The 25,334-nt window shown below is 43.4% G+C and overlaps 1 protein-coding gene and 1 pseudogene across 1 annotated transcript in view; both read right to left on the reverse strand.

Moving 5' to 3' along the window:
* The window catches only part of ITGA9 (integrin subunit alpha 9), a 447,613-nt gene that overhangs the window by 217,576 nt on the left and 204,703 nt on the right, over positions 1-25,334 (reverse strand). The window contains exon 16 of the mRNA XM_077129816.1: positions 17,885-18,034. Within this exon, the coding sequence (XP_076985931.1) occupies positions 17,885-18,034 (150 nt within the window). The remainder of the gene's footprint in view (positions 1-17,884; positions 18,035-25,334) is intronic.
* LOC143657439 (eukaryotic peptide chain release factor subunit 1-like) lies at positions 2,185-17,874 on the reverse strand (annotated as a pseudogene).

The raw sequence follows: 25,334 nt of genomic DNA on the forward strand, positions 1-25,334 counted from the left end.
TGAAGGGTACCGAACAGGGCCGGAGGGATTCTTTCCCATATCTAGGAGGGGCAACCGGCAGTTAAGAGGGACACAGTGTCCTTTCTCTCACCAAGACTGGGCCTCAACAGCCAAAGCCCCACCCAGTGTCTGTGTCTGAGGCTCCGTGTGCCAAAAACTGATGTATTTCCAGAGGATGTGGGACTGTCTGAGCTTGGGTGTATCTGTGATATGAGATCTTCCTGGTGTGGTGAATGGTATTTGCAGAGATGTTAAAGCTTTCTTCTCTCTGTGGTACATGGAGGGCATGTCATTTCTTCCCTCGGTCTGGTTTCAACCTCTTTGATGTTTCTGATCTCTGGATAGCAGCCTTCCCTATGTCCCAGCCTGGCTCTTTTTACACAGCTTTGATCAATCAGTGGGATTTGGAGAAAAGAGCCATTTAAAAATTATATATTTACTATTAAACTTTATTATCATTGCTCATGTTTGTGATGTTTCTTTTTTCCTACCCACTGAATATATTCCAGGTAATCTGTTTCCCTCCCACAGAATAATTCCAGGAGGCTGCTTAGAGTGCCAACATGGACTCCAGCAAACCTGCTGGCCATCAAACAGTCTAGACCCAAGCAGAGTAATTTTGCCTGTGGAAATTATATTCCTGTGCCACCTTTCCAAAAGAATAAAGTGTCCCAGCCAATATTCCCTTCCTTGATTGTGGGGTGGGGAAACTCATGGAAATCTAGAGGAAAGTCACATGTTCTTTTGGATACTATTTGGGACAAGGACAAAGGCAAATTTCCAGGAGATTTCAATATAAGACATCTACGCTTTGTTTGCCATCTTGACCATGATGGTTTGGAGCATGTGTACCCCAGAAAAACATGTTTTTAAACTTGATTCATTCCTGCGGATGTGAATCCACCATTCATTCCTGTGGATGTGAGTCCATGAAAGTAGGACTTTTCGATGAGATGTCCTCAGTTAAGGTGTGACCCACCTCAACTAGGATGGGTCTTAATCCTATCACTAGAGTCCTTTATAAGCAGAATGAAATTCAGACACAGAGAAAGAAAACCAGAGGAAGTGGGCAGCAAAAAGCTGAACATCAAAAGAACCTAGAGGAGAAGAGAGAGACCAGGAGAGGCCACCATATGCCTTGCCATGTGACAAGCCAAGGCCTAAGGATCACCAGCAGCCAGGTCTAGAGCACCACAGTCTTCACTGTCTTGATGACACCTTGATTTGGACTTTATCCTAACCTCAAAACCTTGAGTGAATAAATTCTCATTGATTAATCCAACCTACTTTATGGTATCTTCTTGAGCAGCTAAAGTAACTAAACCATTACCAAGGAGAAGACAGGAGGGAGGGAGTATAGGGACTGCATAAATGTCTCACACGAGATGAAAGGAAAGGCTTTATGAGCTTTAGAAATGAAACAAACAGCACCAATGGTGGCTTTACCATGAAGCTACTGAAGCTTAAGCTCGAGGTTCCCTCACTGACATGGCCTCTCTCAAGACTTGTATCTAACTTTGTATTCATACATTCTGTTTTTGGTTAAAGAAATTTCCCTCCCCCCATGTTCTAAATTATATAAGCTTCACCTCTGCTCCTGAGTTAGTTTCTTCATCACATGTGCCATAGTCTTTCCTGTGACACAGGCAAGAGAGACAGTCTGACTTCTGGACTTTAAAGGTGGGATAGAAGGGTGGGGGTGGGGAATGGGTGAGAGCCAAAAAGAGGGATGTGACCTAAAGCGAGCGTGTGACACACAGTTTTGGCCCTTGTCCTCTCATCTCTCCTGCCAGCTAGCTTGCTCTGACTTCACCACTCTCCACCAGGGCTTCCCCATAAGCTGATGTTCAAATTCCGCCACCCCTGCTGCCCCTAGTTCCTGTCCTCTCATCCTTCTACAAGCAAAGAAAGACCCTTGACAAGCTCAGGCCCCTGCCATAAGCTGTTATCATTTCATGTACTTTTTCCTTCTACTACTCATCACAATTGTACTTAATTATTTATTACATGTTTAATGTTGGCCTTCTCTGATAAAATTATGCTCCCTGACCAGCAGGCACAGTATGGGTCTTGATCACCTCTGTGCTTGTCCCGATGGCTTGGCATGCAGTAGCTGCTCAGTCAACACTGAAAGACCACACAGAGCACTGAGACATGGGGTGACCACTGAGATGGGAACCCCAGCTTTGGGTCAATGCTAGCATATTGCCCATCAGTGCCAGAGCTGTAGCTCCCCAACAAAACACCTGTCCCTCAGCTACACATAAGCACAAAGCCTCCTGGAGACGGACTGGTAGCTTTGTAAAAGCTCGTTTTCCTTGGTCTTACTGCTCTCTGTTTCCTGTCCCTGAAACTGGATCATTTGGCTTTTAAGTTCTCCAATACTGCTGAATTGCTACCCAAAAAAGGCCAGGACTGAGTCTTCTATACACACACATAGATACACACATGTATACATATATATACGAGTATACATATGCATACACACATATATACATATGAACATGCCTATGATCTGAGTGCTTACACTGATCAGCTAAATTAAGCACAAAGTATAGTCAGAAGATCAAGCACTAGATTAGAAATTAGGAAACTAAAAATTCAGCCTTAGTCTGATTGTGTTAATATTAAGAAAATTGACTTTTCCTCTCTGGGACTGTTTTCTCATCTGTAAAATGAAAATAATAGTATTGGCAACAATTTTACTAATCCAGATTAGCATTTAGCTAGGGGTGGGGAGTTTGCAGCTGTTATACTTCTTTTGTTGTAGGCACTGTACATCACAACATGATGAGACAACTTTACTGTATATGAGTGGACACCATGAGGCTTCCTAATTTATCCTAAAATAAGACAATTGAAGTAAAAGGTTAATATAAATCTACCTCTGTGTAGCAGGCTGCATTTTCCAAAAATGGATGCAACAATATCTCCCAATGCACTCCTTACAACGTGGCTTTGCCACTCCTGCCATAGAGAGACAAAGTCTGTGTTCCAGCTGTTGAATCTGGGTAGACTGGTGGCCACGGTGGAAATGAAATGATGGGACTTCCAGGCCTAGGTCATATAAAGCAATACAACTTCCTCCTAGTTTGCTTGGGATATTCGTTCATAGAATTTAGCCACTATGAAGTGAGGAAGTTTTCCATGGAGAGGCTCCCATGTAGAGAAGCTGTTGATGCAGCCAGCATCAACCTGTAGGCCATGTGAGCGAGCCATTCTGGAATGAGCTCCCCCAGCCTCACGCTGAGCTGCCCTTGCTGATGAGACGAGCTGTCTCCATCATACCCTGCCCAAAATGCAAATCCATGAACAAAATAAATGACTGTTATTTTAAGCCTAAATTTTGGGGTGGTTTATTATGCAGCAATGGGTTACTGGACTAGTCCACCAACATGATGGCTTCTCTAACCTGGACAACACTGTGAGCACAAGTAGAGATAAGGGGTATGGGATGTTTTTATTTTGTTTTGTTCTTGTTTACGAACATTGAAAATGTTTTAAAATTGATTGTGGTGATGAATGCTTGAGAACCACTGATTGTACACTTTGGATAGACTGTATGCTATGTGACTACCTCTCAATAAAACTGCTTAAAAATAAAAATTAAAAAATTTAAAAAAAGTGGTCTGCACATTCCAACCCCCTGGCAAAGCTTTCACTTGGGCAAGTCCCTCCCCCCAGCAGGGAATGCAGCTGTTTTATAGATCAAACAGCAAGATACCAGGATGCTGATGATATTGTGGGTCATTGATTGCATACTATGTATGGACTATTTACGTGTGACTATTTGTCAATAAAAATATTAAAGAAAAAAAAAGAGAGAGATCTGAGTCATGCATAAGGAATGTTGAAGCTGAAACTCAGTGCTCCTGTGTCCTGACCCTGGATTAGTCTCTCTCTGGGCAAGTGGCCATTTTGTCTCCTAAAGAACTAAGGAGCATGTCTCTGGGGCAAGAGGGTGGGCAAACTGAGGCTTCAGAATGCAAGGGGACCACCGAAGAGTTTCTAGCTGCAAGCAAAATTGATTTCTATACAAAATATAAGGGCAGCACAGGTTCCTCCTGAAGCCAATGGGCCAAACTCCTGATTTTCTTCTCAGGTAACAACCTCAACAACTCCAACCTGCGCCCAGTAAAAACTCTTCCACCTGCTTTCCCTGACTACCCCAGATCTCTGGGTGAACACAAGCTGGGCTACCTGATACCAGAAACACCAGACCCAGTTTGAAAGCAGTCTCCCCCACCTCCTCCAGCCCCTACTGCCGGGTGGCAAAAACCCTGCCAATTGTATTTGCCTGGGAGAACATTTTCTAGAAAATGGAAACAGATCTAAGAAGCAATCACATCTTATTGATCCCTGATTAAAGGGAAGCCAAACCATCCTCAGGAGACAGCTGCTTTGTTCCTCAGGCTTCAGGGTGCTGAGGACTGGACACCCATGGCCTCCTGGCCTCAAGGAGTACATTTCACCTCAAGTTTCCTTGGAATGTACACAGTTCTCTTTTTGAAATCCTTATTCTGCTTCTTCTAGAAAAGGGTCAGCAAACTTTTTCTGTAAAGGGTCACACAGTAAAAATTTTTGGCTTATGTGCTATATGGTTTCCATCTACTCAGCTCTGCCATTGTGGTGCTAAAGCAGCCACAGACCCTACCTGAAGGAAAAGACATGGCTGTGTTTCAATAATACTCTATTTTCCAAAAATAGGTGGCAGGCTGGATTTGGCCCATGGGCTGCAGTTTGCCAACCTCTGTCCTAGAAGATTTGGTTATTGGTTTCTTCATTCCCTTATAACTAGAAAAAAAAAAGTGTCAGATGAATCCACTCAAGTTGCATTTTGCTGTGAGCCAGAGCACAGAGGCTGGGCCAGCTGTCCTTTTCTAATCACACTGCAGCTACTAAGGCCAGGGCAACCATGGGGCCACATGACTTGGGGCTGGCAGTTCAGTGGCTGGCCGGGACTGGCTTTGGAACGGACACCCAGGGTGCTCAGGCCTTGGGTGTCCATTTCTCCCTGGAAAAAGCTGCCCTGGAAAAATATCCTCTTTTGGTCTAACTCAAAGTAGAAGGATTCTTAGCATATTCTAGCTGTCATGCTCTGACAAGAGTTATTTCTTGGACCTTGTGATATCTGCTTGAAAAACAAAAAACCCACAACTGTTTGGGTGGATCAGACACTGTTTATGGGGTTGGCTGGGCAACCAAGTCCCCTGCTGAGACCTGAAAAAAATTGGACAAGTGGATTGGTCATAATAAATGCTTTTCAAATAACCCATCCCAAGGGGATCAGACAAGAAGGCTATTTTTAAGTTAAAATGAGTGAGATATGTCTTGATGTGCAATGTGACTTTGCTGCAGGCCCCCGCTCGGGTAGCGTGGCGTTCTGCCTCGATGAGGGAGCCACGCTGCTTCCAGGAGTCCCTCCCATCAGCATGAGAAGCTTCCGAAGATCCCTGCATGTGCGAGTCACGTCTGCAACCCCCAATACATTGGAGAGAATTAAAAAAAAATTGCACAAATGCTATGACCTGAGCGTAAGAGGTTTCTCCCTCCCAATTTTGTTTCGCTGGGCTCTTTCTTCCAGGATCTGGCATATTATGGGGGCTCAGGGTGGTCCTATAGTTTTCAGCTCTATTCTCTCCTGTGCCCAATGACCCTCTGACAAGAAAGGAAAAGGTTCATCACCAGATACTTAAAAAATCAAATCATACAGACAATATTTGCTTCTAATCACATCCACAGGAATAAATGAAAGACAGATACTTCATGAAATTAAAGCAGAGAAAAGCCATTTCACGGTCTTTAAAACTTGTCTTTTTAGACTTTGAAATCATTGAAGGAAAAAAGCCCCAATGGTCTCCCTCTAAATATAAACATAGTCTCAATTTTGCTTCATGCCTCTTTGGGGAAAACTGGCAGTGATAAGTTCTTCGGACATCCCTTAGATGATGCCACAGTTCTGTAGCTGGAAATGTTGTCTCTTTTGCCTAAAGCATCTTTGGGATGATCCGGTTCAACAACTGGGATGAACTGAAGAGGAGGCTGAGTTGCTCAGCCAGGTCCTGGCTCCCCTGAGACTGGGCCAAGGCCTCTGGCCCTTTCCAGGTCCGCCTGGGACTGGTTGGCCTTTTCCTGACAGCGTTTCATGTCCCTCTACAGCCCCCAACTTTTAGTATCAGCCACAAGTTCTCTTCTAGGGGCTACTGCATCCCAGGACTGGACATTCTCCCCTTTGATTTCTATCCTAAAATCTCTTGTGCTCTAAGTTTCTTTCCTTCCTTTTTTATTTTTTGTAAGTTGTTGCTAATTAGCTATAAGAAGAGGCAGAGAAAGGAATCTACAAGTCCATTTAAAGGGGCTGGTGCAGTCAAAGAGAAGGGGGAAAGGTATGCTAGTCACATTTCAAAAAGCTGCTGTGCCAGATGTAGGCAAGGAACTGGGAGTGAAAAGGGCGGACCCTAAACTATAGAGGAGCCACTGGAAGCATTTCTCCACATCAGCAAGACATTCCCTAAATAGGGCTCCACCATGTGATTTCCTAAATCATCTCAGAAGATAACAAGAGAGGGACTAATACTTATTCCCCAGACAAATACTGCCCACAGGCATATTCCCTCACTCAGATACACACACGTACACACAGATCCAGCAACTGGTGAGGTTTTATATGGCAGGAAAATACAGGGGTAAAACTAACATAACCTGAAGATTTGGGGGAAAACTTTTTTTTTTCCTAAAAAAATATTTCAGAGGATTAGAATAAACTTTGTATAAATTACAAAGACAAAACAAAACACTGAAGAAGCAGTTTTATAAATTTAACAGGTTGCTTCAGGACACATCCCAACCTTTAATATGTAGGAGTCCACTCCCCCCTGGTCCTGGTGGTCATCTTGGAACAGAAGCCTTAGAAACCAACTGGTGGAACCCAACTTCTCCTCTGGTCAGTGGGAAGTTTAAACCACTTACTTTTCTCACACAGACTTGAAACTAGAAGCTTTTCATACATGTTTCATAATGTTGCCCTTTCTGAAAAAACATTATCCAGAAGTAGATGCCAAAGTGTATGAAACTGGGTTGAACTGGCCATTCAGGTGGGGTATCTCTTCCTCTCACATGTCTTCTCCCCTTCAGCTGAACCAAACTGCCCCCCGAATCCAGAGACACAATCTGGAGCTCCCCAAGGCTGGAAGGTATCCAAATCCTGTTTGGTTCTAATGTCTGAGTTATTCTGCTCTCTCTGTTCTTCTGTCCTCCCAAATCCTCAGCCTTCCATTCCTTCTGCAGAGATGTTCATCTATGACAAGGAAAAATATACCTTGTAGCTATAAATACCAGTATTTTTAACCAGATGGGCACCTCAACTTGGAAAGTGTTAGCTAATTCCTAGGCTGTATAAACAGTGGGGTTTCACAGGCAGGGAGCTGGGTTCTTAAACACCCAAGCACTGAGGGGTAGGGGGAACTGAGGTGAAAATTCCCAGCAAAATAAAGGCCCAAAGCTTATAACTTAACCAAGGTTGAAAATTAATATTAAAGTCACTTTTCCCTTGGAAGATGAAAGAGTGAGTGTTCTCAACAACATCAGGGTCTTTACATTTACCAGCAGTATTTCCTTCATCTTGTTTTTTCTAGCACACAAATACACCATGGTGCTCGTCAGTTGACACCACACTCTCCTATCCATCAGGAATTCCAAGAGGGCTGACTATGCACATTTCTTTCAATTATACAGCTCTGCTGACTCTGCTTGTGAAGACACTTTGATCTGACATCCAACCCTTTCAGGATGACCTGGTTCTGTGTTCTTTCAGAAGGTTCTTTCAACAGAGATGTATTTACTGAACATCTGCTGGGTGCCAGGCAGTGTGCTAGGCATTGGGGATTGACAGCAAATAAGATAAACTAGGTTGTGCCTCCATAGGGCTTTAATCCTAGTGAGGCAGAAAGACAAGAAAAGAAATTAGACAAAATAAGAACAAATTGGGATAGATGTGAAGGAACCAAATTGACATCTAATCCAGGGCATTTGGGAGATAGTTCTCTGAGGAAATAATATCTAGGCTGAGATCTAAAGAATGAGGAAGGCACATGAGGAAAGCATGGAGAAGAGAGTCATAGTAGCGTAATCAGCACATGCAAAGGTCCTGAGGCAGGAAAGGGCTTAATACCTTTGAGGAACCGGAAGAAGAGCAGGGTGGCTGGAGCATGGTATGTGGGCAGTATCACTCAGGGTCTTGTTGGCTTTAGCAAGAACTTTAATTTACTTCTAAGGGCAGAGAGAAGCTATGAGGACGGAAGGGAGGGGTAAGTTATCCTGGGGAGTGACCTGATCTAGCTGAGAAATGATGGTGGCCTGGCTCAGATGGTGGCAGCAGAGATGGAAAGAAGTGGAAGATTTGATGTGCCATTTGGGCTTGGGGTGGTATGGCTATTTTTTAATGAATTCTGATTATATGGGTCATCCCTGAATCTTCCACTTATGAAATAAATAAAAGGGCATCTCTGGGCCTGACAAGCAAGGACCATATGGTCCTAACAATCCCAAAATATTCACCTGAGGAAGTAGCCAGAAACTTTAGATGGTGTCATTGCTTCCCAATGGAGGAAGCAGGGCAGCTCTTCTATCTTCAAAACCAACAATGGTAGGTCAAGTCCTTCTAATGCTTCAAATTTCTCAGACTTCCTCTTTTCCTGCATCTTTCTGATCTCCTTGTCTATCTCGTTTCTTCTGCCTCCAGCTGGTGAAAGTTCTCTGCTTTAAAAGGTTCTTGTGATTAGGTTGGGCCTACCTGGATAATCCAGGATCCTCTCCCTAACTTAAAGTCCATAACCTTAACAACATCTGCAAAGTCTCTTTTGCGTTGCAATGCAACATATTCACGGGTTCCAGGGATCAGGGTGTGGCCATCTTTGGGGGTTCATTCTGCCCACCCCAGTGGTGACCTGGGAGTGGGGCCCCCGCCAGGTCTGCATGAGGAAGCACAAGAGTAATTACAGTTTTCAAAGCTCTGACTCTGTACAGGCTTTGAAGGCAGGGTCTCGGCCATCACCATTGGTATGCTCATTTGAGAGAGAATGAAAAAGGCCCTCACATGACCAATCCAACTATAGTGCTGCTTATTTCCCAGCAGACAGGGCAGCCAGTGCTTTTCATGATTGTTTTATTTAGTTCCACACTCACCCTGTTTCAACAGTTGAGACCAATTAGCAATTAATGATGAGTCAATTGACAGCTAGAACCACCTCCAAGGAATCATGTGTAAGATCATCCTGGGGTCACTGCAATGAGCTCCTAACTAGGGTTCCCCAGGCCAGGCCAGACCAGACCACTCTCCCTGAAGCACATCTCTAACCACTCCCCACTCAGATGATGTAATGGTCTCCTTTTCCCTACAGAATCCAGTCCAATTCTCCCACCAGTGAACAAGGCCCTTACATGTGGCCTCACATGGTATTTCCATCCTGATGGAGGCCCTCCCTTCCCCTTCTTAATAGGCATACAGCCACACGGAAGGCCGGTAGCTCTATCAGTCCCTACTTCCGTCAAACCCCACCAATGACAGGCAACCAAATCCTACTTGCCCCTTAAGGCTCTCACCAATTCCCCCTTTCTCCACGTGTATGTGTCCACCTCCTCAGCTAGAAATGGTCTCTGCTGTGAAATGCACACACACTAAATCTGAATCGTACTTTCTGCTCTGTTTAAGTTACTCCTGCACCATCTGTAAGTCCACTGAAGGCATCAAAAATGTTTTATTTATCTTTCCATCGAGACCTTACATGTATGAGGCATTCAATTGGCTGAACTGCTCCCGGATTTGCAGTCCTTTTAAATATTCTTCTGGTTAATGGATAAGTGAGTTTTTTTTTTTTTTTTTAATATCAGATAGGTCTTTGCTTTCCTTAAAATTTAAGAAGAAACGTATGCTCATCAGGCTTTAATAGTGAGAGTGGACCTCCTACAATGGGGGGTGGGGGGTGGGCAAACCACAACTCTAAGAAATCACTATGATTTAATCTACCCCTTTGCACATTTCTGTATACACATATGGGCTTGGTATCTTCTAATTGAAAAGATTAAGGCATTTAAACTAGTTAAATCCTAATTAATGTTATCTGGAAATATGATCTAAAGATCTCTGATGAATTTATTCCTGCCTATGAAAGAAGTGAGAAGCTCTTTGTGTTTGCTCTGCTTCCTGGAGTGGGTCCAGCTCTCAGCATCTTTCATCCCTTCTACCTGAGCCCACATCTGGAAGGCACATGGAGGAACATCATTAAATCATGTATATATATATTTTTTCCTCCCATAATCAGGAAAAGGAGGACAAGCAAAAACTGTTCTCCCAGAATATTTTTCAGCCTCCTGGACAATCTTTCCAATCTAAGAACAATATTTTTCTTTTATTTTAATTTCAATCAAAGTAATCATATGGTTAAAAAATAATAGCCCCCTGCTGTATACCTTCCCATACTGAGTCTTACTCTCCAGGGCAACCACTATTACCCACATCCATTTATGCTTCTTTCAATGATTACTCCCATATCTCTAGAAAACATGCTGTTACTGCTATTTTTTAACCTGTCACATCTAGATATTATCTAGATTGTCTGAGCTCCTGTTATGATGGATGAGGATTCATCTCACTCACATATGGGACCCTCTTCCCTCCCTTCCTAATTTTGACAGTTAAATCATTATGTTTAACTCTTCTACAGCAGTGGTACTCAAACTTTATCTGCATCAGAATCACCTGACTGGCTTGTTGAAAATAAAGAAAAACAAGTTGACTGGGCCCCAAACTCTGAGTCTTGGATTCAATGAGGCTAGGGCAGTGTCCAAGAATTTTCATTCCTAACAAGATCCCAGAGATGCTGACACACAGGTTCTGGGACCACACTTTAAGAACCAATGCTCTACTGGTTACGTCTGCAATTTTAAGTAATAAACAGCTATTTCATGTCTCATTGAGTTTTGCAATAGCTCTTGACTCACTAGTTTCAAAAATAAAGATGTCTGAAGAACTTCTTTTACTTCTGCTTTTCTATATTATAACTATAGATCTGATTTTGCCTGATTGTATAGAAAACCAATAAATAGTTCTTATGTTATTGTGGTTATGTAATTATTGTTCACAGTAGAGTGAAAACAATTCGTGATTAAATATTGCCCTCCATAGCTCCAAAGTTACAACTTGGAATACTCAATTTTGTATACTTCCTCAGGGAGAATGTTTCTAATGTCAAGGAAAATAAATACTCCTTCCTTATACTCTTCTACTGGCTCAAAAGCCCACCACATTTTGTTTTATATGTGAACTATGACACACTGAACATATTTCTATTTTTCCTACAGTTTTTGATTGCCTTTATTTTTTATCTATAGCAGAAATATATTCTATCTTTATTGTATTCAGACTATATTTGCCACTTTTTTCCCATCCTGTTACTTTGCTTCATTATTCTTTTTTTCCCAATATTTCACATCTATTTCTTCCTATTATTATTCTTATGCGAACGCCATGTAAATGCATCACTGCGAAATACAGCAATCTAATTTTTCTCCAATCAAAATAAGGAACAAACCAGTATGATCTCACTCCTATTAGCTTCTGAAGGTTTATGGTAGTTAAAATATTTTTGCTTCTATGTATGAAGGTTAAAAAAATAATTTTTTACTCCATAAAATACAAGAGCAACCAATTTTGCCATCAAGGAAGAGAAAAATCAGGATTCTCTTTTAAATTAGTCCCAAGTGGAATTCAGGAATTTAGTTTGTAGGCTGCAGTGCTGACATCATGACAAACCAAAGTGTACGGCTGGGTCTAGTTTACTTTTGGTTTTCTTTTCCCTATCTAACACTCATGGATTAGGTTCTGGAACTGTCCCAATTGTAAGGCAGGGGCCCTTTTGGGTTCCACCATGGGTGTACTCTTTGGGTTGGATGCTGGAGGGTGAGGAACAGTTTGCTGGACCTACATCAACTACCTAGCAGTCATCAAGGTAAAGAAATTTCTTGTCTTCTCTTTGGTATTCCATTCCCTGGAAATCTACTCAGTGCTACAAGATAACTCCAATTCCACCAAATTCTTTCACAAACTGTGATTCTTCTTGTGACTTATCTGTGACAACTTCCAATGTAGCTCTGAGTTTTTTATAGTGGTTAGCACACCACGCCACGCCTCCGGCAGGCTCTCAGTCAGCTCATGTTCCTGTCCTGTCTCTGTGAAATGAGATTTATCCTCCTCTTGTTCTAGAGTTAGAGAATTTTCTCCTTTTCTGTGCCTTGGCAGTGAAGAATGTATTTCATTATATCCAGATTTTCCTAGACTATTGGAATCTCTATGGTTCCCATTTCCAAAGCTTTTTTAGTGTATCTTCAAGCCCAAAACAGTACTTGTCCGTGTCCTGGCAAATTTCATCAAGATATCATCCTATTAATTTCTTCTCTTGAATAAACTTCACGTTGGAGGAAACTTCAGTAGATAACTTGTTCTAGTTTGCTAGCTGCTGGAATGCAATATACCAGAAACAGAATGGTTTTTAAACAGGGGAAATGTCCAATCAAAGGCATCCATCCAGGGAAAGAAACCTTGGTTAAGAAGGCCGGTGAAATTCAGGGTTTCTCTCTCAAGTGAGAAGGCACATAGTGAACAAAGTCACGGTTTCTCTCTCAGCTGGAAGGGCACATGGAGAGCACAGCATCATCTACTAGCTTTCTCTCCTGGCTTCCGGTTTCATGAAGCTCCCCAGGAGGCGTTTTCCTTCTTCATGTCCAAAGGTCGCTGGCTATGGACTTTCTGCTTCGTGGTGCTGCAGCATTCTCTGCTTTCTCCGAATCTCCCATTCTCTAAAATGTTTCCTCTTTTATAGGACTCCAGAAACTAATCAAGACCCACCCAAATGGGTGGAGACACATTTCCCCCAACCCAGCTTAACAACCACTCTTGATTGGGTTACATCTCCAGGGAGATGATCTGATTACAGTTTCAAACATATAGTATTGAATAGGATTATTCTGCCTTTATAAAATGGGATTTAGATTAAAACATGGCTTTTCTAGGGGACATGCATCCTTTCAAACCAGCACATAACTCAATAGCTTGTTTGAATCCATTTTTACCACCATAGGAAATCAACTAATTTTAAAACTTTTGATGGCAACCTCTGATCAAACATACCATACTGACTTAGTTCATTTGTAAAGTCATGTAGGTGATCCAGCTAAAACAAGACTAGTCACATTCACTTTGTCCACAGAAATAAACAGCTGCACAGCAGTCTCAGCTACTTTCTGAACATAGTTATATCATTTTTTCATTCTTAAATGGGCAAAATGTGAGGCAGACTGAATTCCTCTACTGTGTTACTTTGGGAGATCCATAGTGAATTTGCTCAGGAATTTTCTTGTGTTTCTTTGGATTGTGCCCAAAAGTGTACCACTACTATTACCATGCAGCCAAACTCACTATCATCTGAAAGTAGTGTTGTAAGAGCCTCCATATGGAATTTGTGGTCACACAAATACTATGATGTATTAATTGGTTTGAAAGGCTCAAAGTCAACCTTAACTTTCTTTTCCTTTCCTTGTTCGACTACAATTGTTTCACAGTAACCAACCAGACCATTTGGAGGTATTTGTTATACAAAGTTTGAGTCTTTGTTGTACAGATGTAATGGCTTCCAGGACTGAAAGATAGTTTACTTATGACTTAATTTTGGAGGCAGTTCCAAACTCATCTGCTAACAGTTTTGCCACTCAAGAAATCTCATCTTTGGGAGGAATGATCAACAAAACCATGCTTGTGTAACTGCTGGAAACCGAAGAGCGAAAAGCTGGATTCAAGGGCCTGGTACAAAAGTAGCAATGGCCTACCTCAAGAGGAGTGGGTGGTCTTGGCCCCAGGAAGGCAGCCCCTTACTTCTCAGTGGGGGAAGGACCCCATCTCAGGCCTGAGTCAGGAGCCACTACCCAGAGGTCCAGAAGGTGGGAGTTGGCTACTGTCTGGATCTCCTCATCTGGCCATCTGGTGCAGGGGCGGCCATCCTGAGGGGCCTGAGAACCAGGACATCAGGGGGCTGGATGCGGCACTCACTGGTGGACCACCTCCAAGCTTCTTGATCTTCCAGCTCTCCACGTTCCTGTTGGCAGCACTGGGGTTGCCCACCATCTTCTGGCCTCTTCGTCTCTAACGGCCCAGTTCTGGGTGGCAGTGGCTGCTCCTCTCCAGCTGCCCCTCCAACTTGGGCCACCAATTCCCTCTCTCCAGGCAGTTGTACGTGCTGCAATCTGCTCACCTGCTTCCTTATTCTTGAAGTTCAATGCTCTCCTGCTCTAAATTGGACCAATTGCTTTTTAGATCTACTGCACAGTTATAATCCTGGGAATTTTTTTGTCACTGGGGGCTAGTTCCACAATTTTCTGTATCCCACATTTTCCTCCTATTGTCACCCTTGCGTTGCTGGCATACATCTCAGATAATCTCCTTCAAAGGATTACCACGGAGGTATACTTTCTAGGTTCTGCTTAGCGGAAAAATGATTTTATTTGACCTCATGTCTAATTGTTAGGCAAAGTATAAAGTTTCAGATTCAAAATCACTGTCCCTCAGAATTTTGCATTTCTTATCTCACTATCTAATAGCTACTCAATCTGACTTTCATTCCAATGTAAGCTGACATGTCCCCATAGCACTACCCTACACTCCCTTGTCCTGAAAGCATTTAGAATTTTTGTTTAGTCTTTGCAGCACTGACATTTCAAAATGATGTATCTTGGATCTTTTTGGTTTATCTTGCTTGATGGACCCCTTCAATGAAAAAAAATTGCATCTCTTTTTAACTCTTGGAAATTTTCTTGTATTTTATCTCTTGTAATTTCCTCCCCATTTTTCCCGTTCACTTTTTCTGACATTCCTATTACTTAGATGTAGAACCTTGCAGAACAATCTCTTAGTTCTCTTATAATTCCTTTCCTATTTGTCTTTTAGTGCTGCTCATGAGGATATCTCTTAACATCATCTTTTAATCCTTACACTGAATTTTTGCTTCTGTTGTGATAATTTTAATTTTAAAGAACCTTTCTCCTTTTCTCTGATTCTTATCTTTTATAAAGAAATCAAATTCCATCCTTTATAAATGGCTGGATGGGATAAATTCTTAAATCTCCTGTCTTTATTGCATAGAGTTGAATGCCTTCTTCAATAATTTTATAATCTCTCCTATTCCTGGAGTTATCTGTTTCCTTACAAGTGGTTCATTTTGGACTTTCTTTTTCATGTATATATCTTTCTCCAATCTTCAGTTTCCTCAGTTCTCTATTCACATTTAAGAATAAGGTAATAGGGCTGATTGGAAAATCTGTGGGTGTGTTTGGGTAGACGTTAGGAAGGGAAGCTAGTTGTAATACTGGAGGCTCCAAAGATCAGAAGAAAGGACTTCTTCTAGGAAACCAGCTCCCTCCCCTCTCCCCACTTAGTTTATTCAAGTATTTGATAGTTTATTCAATTATTTGTAGAATAAACTATCTCAAGCAGTTTATTCAACAATTTAGAGGATAAAATGTTTGGCTGCTTCTAAGTCTGCATGCCTGAAGCATGTAGGAGTGAGGCCAGAGGTGGGAAGTCAACTCTTCCACATACAAATCTTCACTTACCACCCCCTTCCCCGTTTTCAACCCCACTTCTTACCCTTGCCCCCCACAGTGACTGCTGGCCATGGCTGCAGCCTCCCTGGTTCCATGGGGAGGCTGAATCCCACCCCCTCTGGGTATAGTTCATCCACCAACTCTATTCCATTTTCTTTCCTCACTCTAGAAAATTATTGAATTCTCTCATTAGCTGATACCCCATCCCTTGCAGTGCTTTCCTCCCTGTTCCAGATTTTCTCATTTACAATCATTGTAATCCAGTCTCGGGAGGCATGGACAGAAATGTTTGAGCTTGGCTGATTGCCTTGAAGCGATCAAGAACAGCATTTTAACACTTATCTGTCCCATGCATGTCTGGCTCTGATCAGGTTGCTTGAATCTAAAAAATGTCAATATAGGGTCTATAAAAAGTGTCAGTATAGGTTCTATGATGTTGTTCATTACAGAATGTCCACTTCTCTGCGACTGATGATTTATAAATATAAAAGTTGGGTTCACCAGAGAAGATAGGCCCAGGGCTACCAAGAGGCTGAGCAGAGTACCCTGAAATGATTCCCAACAACCAGCATTTGTACAATTCCCATGAACAAAAGTTCAGATGAGTTTATGAGGCTAGGAGAATGTCACCTGAGAAAGCAGAGTAACACTAGGAACTGGAGACTAAATAAGTAGTAATTATCATAATACTATGATTTACTTAGTCCCCAGTCTGACCTCTTCTTTCCACTTGATTGTCAGATGACATCAATCACTACTTCCTGCTCTGCCTCTTTATCTTTCTCTCCTCTTATTCTTGCCTTCTCCCACCTCCCCAAGGTCAACCCTCCACTTCTGCCCCATCCACATAGACACTGATGTCCTCCTGGCCTCTCACCTCACTCTCCCAGAGCCTGCCTCAAGTATCACTGCTCATGAGCCTTACCAGTTGTCCTTCAGAGACACGTGTGTTTTGAAAGAAGTCCAATGAAATCAAAAGAGGCATCATACAAGGTAGTATCGCCAATAGGCTGTGGGTACGTGTAGTGGCACTGTTGGCCCTGCCCAGATTCCCTTTACAACTTCTGCCCCCAGCCCCCAGCTGATGGGAGTGTCGGCTGCTAATGGCTCACAGGTGCCCCTTTTCCAGAGAACTGTTCTCAGCTGACAGGACCCTGTGTCACAGGGGTTACACAGCCCTTCTAGCCAATGGCTGGTTAATAACAGGGTTCAAAGTGCCAGCCCCCTGCTTCAAGGGGCAGGCAGCTCCTTGGTGCAGTTTATGCTGCAGGGTGTCCAATGGATCAGGCCAGGGCTAGACTTTAGTTGAGATCACATCCTTGCCTCCCCGTGGTTCCTTTCCCCCAGGAGCATCTCATCACTAGAACATATGCTCCCAAATCTCTGTCTCAAGGCTCTGCCTCTAGGGAACCTGACTCCAGATGATGTGGGAGAGATGTAGGGAGAAGACGGGGGTGCCCTGGTAAAACCACTTAATGGAACAGCTGGTTGGACATCTTGAACTCCAAAAACTTCTCTGCAGTTCAGCTTGTGGTTCTAATCTCCAAGACATGGATCATCGATCTGCTAGTTTTCCTTAAGCTCAGAGCAGTCTGAGGATCCATGAACGGTGGGTCCACGGCTTTGTCCCAGCACAGGGGATTGGTTAGCAAACAGTTTTTCCTAACTTCTTCCTAACTTTTCCCAGGGTCCTGAATCTGTGGCTATTTGCGGTTTCACAAAATGTTTTAAAACAGATTTTGGGCCATGAATTCTTTGCTTATTTCCTGCACAGAACTCAGCACTGCACATCTCACAGAACGCTCAGGGCAGAGACAAGCCAGTGCTGCTGCACTGCAATAGTGTACAGGCTCACTCCTCCCTCATAGAGCCGGCACTTAACACAGCTCTAAAGCACCTCTATCTCACAGCACATCCTAGAATCTGACGAGCATCAGACAGGGCCGGCCATGCACCTGCACTCTCAGTGATCTTCCAGGGATGCTTGATTGGGCATTTTTAACTTGAGCATCAAGTCTGCAAGCTGAGGTCTTGTGTCTTTCCCCACTCACTCCCCTGCCCATCAAACATTTACTGAGCATCTACTATGTGTCGGTTCCTGCTCTAACTCTGGAAATGGCCTAGGAATAGGGGGCAAGTTCAGGGGCCAAGTAACCCTCAAAGAGCTTTTAATTTTTTAACAATTTGAGCAAAGTGTGTTTGATCACATGGTAGTTAGAAACTTGAAGGTTCTGACCTGATTCTTTTGGGCGATCTTTTGTCCCTTCTTCCAGCGGAGCACGGGCGTCAGAGCCGGCAGTTCCCTCTCCTCCTCTCCAGTCACATGCTCGCCAAGGCTGTAGGCCGCTTCAAACACAATTGGACTGATGACATCCTGCACTCTCCGCTGAAACAATAAACAAATATGCGCATTAAGAACTCATTCCGGATGATGTTTATGGAGCATTTCACAGTTTACAAAGACTGTCCACATGAATGGCCTCATATGATCTTCACAACAACCCTTCTAAGGTAGGATTATATTACTTTCATATTTTAAATGGGGTAAATGAGGCCTAGGGCAGTTGATATGTGGGGGGGGGGGGTTTACTCTACCTTGCATGATGTCACATCATCTTTCGTTTAGCATGTGGAAGACATTATTTTACTCATCTTCCAAATATTCTTTTTTTTTTCTTCAAATATTCTTATAAACTAGTTGGCAGGCAGGAGTGTGTCTGCACTCAAACTACAATGGTAACCCTTTACTTTTACAGTGTTTTGATGATCAAAGTTCTTTTGCATTGAGTTAATTATGAATCTTATGTTAGGACAGGGGCCCCAGAAAAACCCTGAGGGGCCTCGTGTCTCCATAGTGTTCATTGTCAACTGGAGCCAAAGATAGAAGTCTGGCATCTTTCCTTTGGAGCCCAAAGATTTTAAGCCCCAAGGAAATAATAGGTTGACAGTCATACAAGAAAGGAAAGGAATAGAAGGGAAGAAGGCAAATGTGTTCTGGGTGCCCATGAGATGCTAGGCAGTGTGCTTGGATTCTAGAAAGATGAAGGTCACTCCTTCTAGCTCAACCCTGGTGAGCTAGGTCTTGCACCTTTTGAAATTATAGAACAAGGAAAACGAGGATGCAAAGCTAGGTCAGCAGGGCACAGGACCCAAAGGGATTCTGAGCCATATCTATCTGACCCTGTCATTCTTGGTTTGGCACAGGATGTTCCTGCCTCCTGGAGACTCCGGGTCTCTAAAACTTCACAAGTTAGAAGGGGAAGCAGGAGAAAAGTCTTGTGGATGCTTGAGGGCTTCTAAGGCAAGCAGGGTGAGTCTGAGAAGGGACAGAGAAAGTGACCCCATGGAATCAAGTGTGCATGGCTGTGCATTAGCCACAGGGAGAGGCAGGGAGGAGAGGTAGGTGGGAGGCAGAGTGGCCCTGATGGGGAGTGAGAGAGAAGGGTGGGTGGGCAGGGGCCGACCCCAGGCCACAAGGGCACAGCCAAGGATGTACACTGCTCTCTGTGTAAAAAAAAAAGAGGCTGGAGGAGTTTGTGGTAGATTAGTGCCATGTTCAAAACAGTAGAAAGTTCTAGAGACCCTGTCACAGTCCGGTTCATGTGTCAACTTGGCAAGGTGGTGGTGCCCATTTGTCTGGTTGGGTAAGTGCTGGCCTGTCTGCTGCTATGAGGACATTTCACAGAATTAAATCATGAGCATGTCCACTACATTCACAGCTGACTGCAGAGTGATGCTTAATCTAATCACCGGGAGGCTTTTAAGGAGATTCAGAAGAGACAGTCTTTCTTCCTGCTTAGGCCAGCAAGCCTCTCCTGTGGAGTTCATCCAGACCCTTCATCAGAGTCGTCAGCTTCACAGCCTGCCCTACAGAGTTTGGACTCACGTTCCCATTGTAATGTAAGACACTTCTATAAATTTTGAATCTATGGATATTTCCTGCTGATTCTGTTTCTCTAGAAAACCCTAGCTAATACAGGCCCCAGAGAGGTGCACAGGGAGGAGTTGGCTCTGTCCCCTTCTTATGACCCCAGTTCCTTCCCTCCGGAGGGCATATGGGGGTATTCTTTTGTCTAAGTGAATGCACACAAATAGCTCATCCACACTACACTCTGCTTTCCTCTCTTATTGTGTATACTGAAGATGGGTGTAGGTCAGCACACAGAGCTCAACCACCTCCTTTTGTTTTTTCCTTTCTCACACAAAAATATTTTTTAATTTGTACATTTAGTCACTATCGTTGTACACTCTAGACATTCCTAGATTATACTATCTCAGTCTTTATTGTCTATCTTTCCTTCTGGTTTCATTAGTGCCCCCAGCCCTCCTCCCTCTATCATTCTCACATTCAGCTTCATTCAGCGTACTAACATTATTGTGCTATAATTAGGTAGTATTGTGCTGTCTATTTCTGAGTTTTTATATTCAGTCCTGATGCACAATCTGTATCCCTTCAACTCCAATTACCCAACATCTACCCTATTTCTATCTCTTGATGGCCTCTGTTCTTAACTGAAATTCTCCAGGTTCATTAATGTTAGTTCATATCAGTGAGACCACACAGTAGTTGTCCTTTTGTTTCTCGCTAATCTCACTCAGCGTAATATCCTCAAGGTCCATCCATGTTGTTATATGCTTTATGACTTAGCTGAGTAATATTCCATCATATGTATATACCACAGTTTGTTTAGCCACTCACTGTTGATGGACATTGGGCTGTTTCCATCTCTTGGCAATTGTAAATAATGCTGCTATAAATACTGGTGTGCAAATGTCCATTTGTGTCCTAGCCCTCATATCCTCTCAATAGATATCTAGTAATGGTACTGCTGGATCATATGGCAATTCTATACTTAGCTTCCTGAGGAATTGCCAAACTACCTTCCACAGCGATTGTACCATTTTACATTCCCACCAACAGTGGATAAGTGTGCCTCTTTCTCCACATCCTCTCCAGCACTCGTTGTTTTCCATTTTATTGATAATGGCCATTCTCTACCACTTCTTTTTTAATTGCACACAACACACCACTGTATGGCTGCCTAAAGCTTATTTAACCAGCTTTTATTGACAGAGATTTGGAGCCAAAGCTACTTAATGAGTGAATGGGTGACAGCTACTCCATGGACTGCAGTGGCTTTCCCAACATGGGTTCTAGGAACCCCACTTTCTGGGGGAGGTGTGTGTGCAGGTTGGGGGTGGGGGGAGCTGGAGATAAAGAAAAGGGTCTGTAATCAAGTAAGTCTTGGGACACCAGGTTAAATCAGGATAAAGAGGCGTTTTGTTCCATTCCATTTTTCGTTTTTTACTGCAGTTGCCTCAACTGGGGGGGTGGGGTGGTGGTGGCTGGGGATGGATTTTGTTGGGTCATAGAACACTGTATTTTCTCAGAGCTCTTCAGGACACAGTGTTTGGTGGTACACACTTGGAGACACTGGAGGTCAGAGGAGGAGGTGAAAGTGGTCTGTGGCAGCTGAGCTGTGGGGCACAGAGCATGGGGCAAGGGGGCATAGACAATTCCTGGGTTGGGAGCCTGAGTGACTGACAGGTGATTTATATTTATGTTTGGGAAAGCTTTCAGCCAACATTAAGTTCAATAATTCAGCATAAACAAAATACAAGACCTCTTCAGAGGAGTGAGGGGGTACCTTTGGATAAACCATTTCCAGAAAATCTGTTGAACTTCAGATTTTTTTTTTTTTTTTGACATGGGCAGGTTCCTGGAATCAAACCCAGGTCTCTGGTATGGCAGGTGAGAACTCTGCCACTGAGCCACCGTCGGTGCCCTTGAACTTCAGATTTTAGGAACACCTTAATACTCACACCCTTTAAAGAAATAAATGTACACCTGGGGTCCGCAGTCTCTTTACTAACTCTGCTGACCAAAACTGTAGACAGTGGTGACAATAATGAATGAATGCAATCTTAATATTTTTATAAATACATTGTTTAGTGCTTCTTCAAACTTATCTTAAGTTTTTGCATATAAATCCTTCATACAGAAATAAGCCAGTGTGCTTGTTTGAAAGGATGTGTGGACCCTACCTAGAAAAGCCATGTTTTAATCAAAATCCCATTTCATAAAGTCAGAATAATCCCTATTCAATACTGTATGTTTGAAACTGTAATCAGATCATCTCCCTGGAGATGTGATTTATTCAAGAGTGGTTGTTAAACTGGATTAGGTGACAACATGTCTCCACCCATTTGGGTAGGTCTTGATAAGTTTCTGGAGTCCTATAAAAGAGGAAACATTTTGGAGAATGGAGTTTGGGAGAGAGCAGAGAATGCTGTAGCACCATGAAGCAGAGTCCACCAGTCAGCGACCTTTGGAGTTGAAGAAGGAAAACACTTTCCGGGGACCTTCATGAAACCGGAAGCCAGGAGAGAAAGTTAGCAGATGACGCCATGTTCGCCATATGCCCTTCCAGCTGAGAGAGAAGCCCTGATTGTGTTTGCGATGTGCCTTCTCATTTGAGAAAGAAACCCTGAACTTCATCGGCCTTTCTGAATCAAGGTATCTTTCCCTGGATGGATACATTTCTATAGACTTGTTTTAATTGGGACATTTTCTCAGCCTTAGAATTGTAAACTAGCAAGTTATTAAATCCCCCTTTTTAAAAGCCATTCCATTCTGGTACATTGCATTCTGGCAGCTAGCAAACTAGAACAGCTAGTTATTATATTGTTATTGGGGATGGGTGACAATGGGGCAGGGAGACAGAAGTAAACATTTTTTGGCTGTCAATTATATTCCAGGGACCAGGCAAACCTCCTCATAGACATTATTTTACCTAATCTTCACAACATCCCCATCTTTATAGACAAGGAAACAGGTTCAAGAGCTCAAATGGACTGCCTTCCATCCCAAGGCTAGTTAGTGGTGGAACCAGACTCATTCTTAGAATCAGAAGCAAAACTATTTTTAAGTCCATAAAATACTATTATTTTGAAATACCATTATTTTAAAGTCACCTCAACCACCTCACCCTAAAAAATTACCTGCTAACTTAAAGAGTACATAGGGCAAGTGTGGAAATGTTTCACTCAATAGGACAAATGTGAATAAATGGCAAACAGGGACGTGAAGAGAGAACTGTTTCTAAATGTGAAGTAAGTCTAGCTATGATCACCAATGGGGTAAACTTATTCATGGCTTATTTTGTTTTGGAAGAATAATGAAACTTGACATCTAGAGATGTGGCTATTTTGCTCTGGCACTAATGACCAATTGCATGAACCAGTTTTAAGAAGTTTGAAAAGCAGCCTTTTTATTTCATTTTCCAATAGCTCTAGGCAGAAGGGACCCCAATCACGCAGAACCAGTGTACGTACCCAGGAGCTGCTGAAGCCCCATGTCACTTGAGTTCAGCAGCGATGTTGAGTCAAGGAAGACAACTATTATGTATCTTCAGAAAGGAAAGAAATGGAAAGGAAAAGAACATCTGCTTTCCACCAATTTCATGCCAGGCCCTATGCTGGTTGCTGGGGATTGAATCATGTCCCCTACAAAAGGCATTCAGGTCCCAACCCCTGGTTGTGTGGGTTTGAGCCATAGGTAAATAGGAGCTTTGAAGAGGTTATTAAAGTGCCCACACTGAATGAGGGTGAGCCTTAATCCAATATATCTGAATTCCTTACAAGCAAAGGAAATTGGAGACAGAAAGAGAAGCCACAAAGAGTACCCCGAAGTTGGAAGTCAAGGAACCTGGAAGAAAAAGGAGAAGCTGCTACCATCTGCATTGCCATGTGATGGAAAAGCCAAGGATCCCCAAAGACTCCTGGCCAGCCAGAAGATACTATCCCCAGGAGTAAAGCAAGCCTTCTAGACTCTGAAACCATGAGCCAATAAATTCCTTTTATTAAATCAACCCATTGTACAGTATTTGTTTTAGCAGCTAGGAAGCAAATACCCTAGTGCTTTATGCATTCTAACTCATTTAACCATCACTTAGCTCTCAGGGGGTGGTAGTATCCCATTTTACAGACCTGAAAGGTGGGGCTCAAAAGCTACACAACCTGTCCATGTTCTCACAACTGCAAGCGGCAGGGGCTGAATCTTAGACTCATATTCCCTGATCCCAAGACCCCTGTTAAGCAGTGACACTGCGCACAGCTGCCTGCCAGTGTCTGCCAGCTGCGTCCTCACTGTCAGGTGCTGAGGGTTTTGTCTGACGTGCTCAGCAACAGATTTTGGTCCCATGACTCTTAGACAAAGCCAGGTACAAGGACAAGTCCTGATTCTCAGCCAGGTCACTTATGGCAGATTTTCAAGTAAAGGGGGCCAGAGCAACAGGGCAGTACTACACATAGGTATCTGACCTGCCTCTAATTTAGATGCTCCCACCCCACCCCCAACCCCAAATGTACCTTAACCTCTCTGAAAGCTCAGCCAGCCTTTAGTAAGGTGCTACACTGGCCAGTGTTCATTCTGATTATGAGAGATCAATATTCTCTTCCCCAAATGCACATCCATGGGATTGGAAGCTGCTTGCCTCAATGTGGTCAGTAAAAAGTCAACAACCCCGCCCCCCTCCCAAAAAAAAAAACCACCTCTTTCCACACTGTGTTTGTTTTATCTGAGCTGCAAAGAGAAGCAGCAGCAATATTTAGTGGTTTCCTCTTCACTTTTGGAAGTTCAGCTTCCCTTAGCTTAGCACTGCAATTAAGTGGAGAAATTCCTTAGAGTAGGGAAGGAGGCTCAGGGTTCTGGCTCAGACCTTAGTCACTGAAATTTTACTGCTTAAAAAAACATCATTACAAATCAAAGCTTCTAAAGTTTAACAAACACAGAATGAAAGGCAGGAATCTACCTTCCCCTAGAAAAATCCACAGGCATCCCCTGCCCCTGAAAACTGAAAGAGCCTCCATGGAAAAGAACACCCAGACTGGTGGCAGAATTTGCAGTGGCTGATGTTTTATAGGGGACGTAACATATGCTCAGCATAAAATTTATTGGGTGCTTACTTTATGCCAGGCAATGTGCTGGACCCTGGGTAGACAGGGATGAAAGACCATCAGGGAACAATTAGTCTCAGGGGAAACAGGCAGGCAATGACAATCCAGGGCAATGTGCTCCAGATCAGGGGGTGCCGTGGGGACACAAATGAGGGTTGACAGGCTTCCCAGAGGAGGCACTCCTGGACTGAGCTCTAAGTGAGGAGGGCATTAGCTAGAGTGCAGGTGGGTGGCACAGCTGGCTCAGCAGCAGGGAAGGGCTGCAGTGGACTGCAGGTGATTTCTGAAGGCAGGAGGGTCTGGCTTATGGGCATGGTAAAGAGTGGACAGCAGAAGATGCTTAAGCAGAGACCAGACCTCAGGGGCCTTATGGGTTAAGTGGACTTGGTCATGAAAGCTAGGGGGAGAGTGAAAAGAGGAGGGGTAATCTGATACCACAGGCCATGCTAGCGAAAGATTCCTCTGATTACACTGGGCTTAGATGGATGGTGGTGGGACCGGAGGCAGGTAGGCCAGCCAGGAGGCTGTGTTTTAGAAAGAGCCCTCTAGCAATTGCATGGAAGTGGATTGATGGGGGTGAGACTGGGGACAAAGACAAGGAAGAGGAAACCATGGGGGTTCAGGGGAAAGAGAGGGAGACATCCTAAGCAGGATATCACAGTGGGGATGGAGAAAAAGGGAGGGAAGTGAAAGAGATTTAGGAAGGCAGATGACAGGACTTGGTACCT

Source organism: Tamandua tetradactyla, chromosome 15, assembly GCF_023851605.1.
Source record: "Tamandua tetradactyla isolate mTamTet1 chromosome 15, mTamTet1.pri, whole genome shotgun sequence".
NCBI lineage: Eukaryota > Metazoa > Chordata > Mammalia > Pilosa > Myrmecophagidae > Tamandua > Tamandua tetradactyla.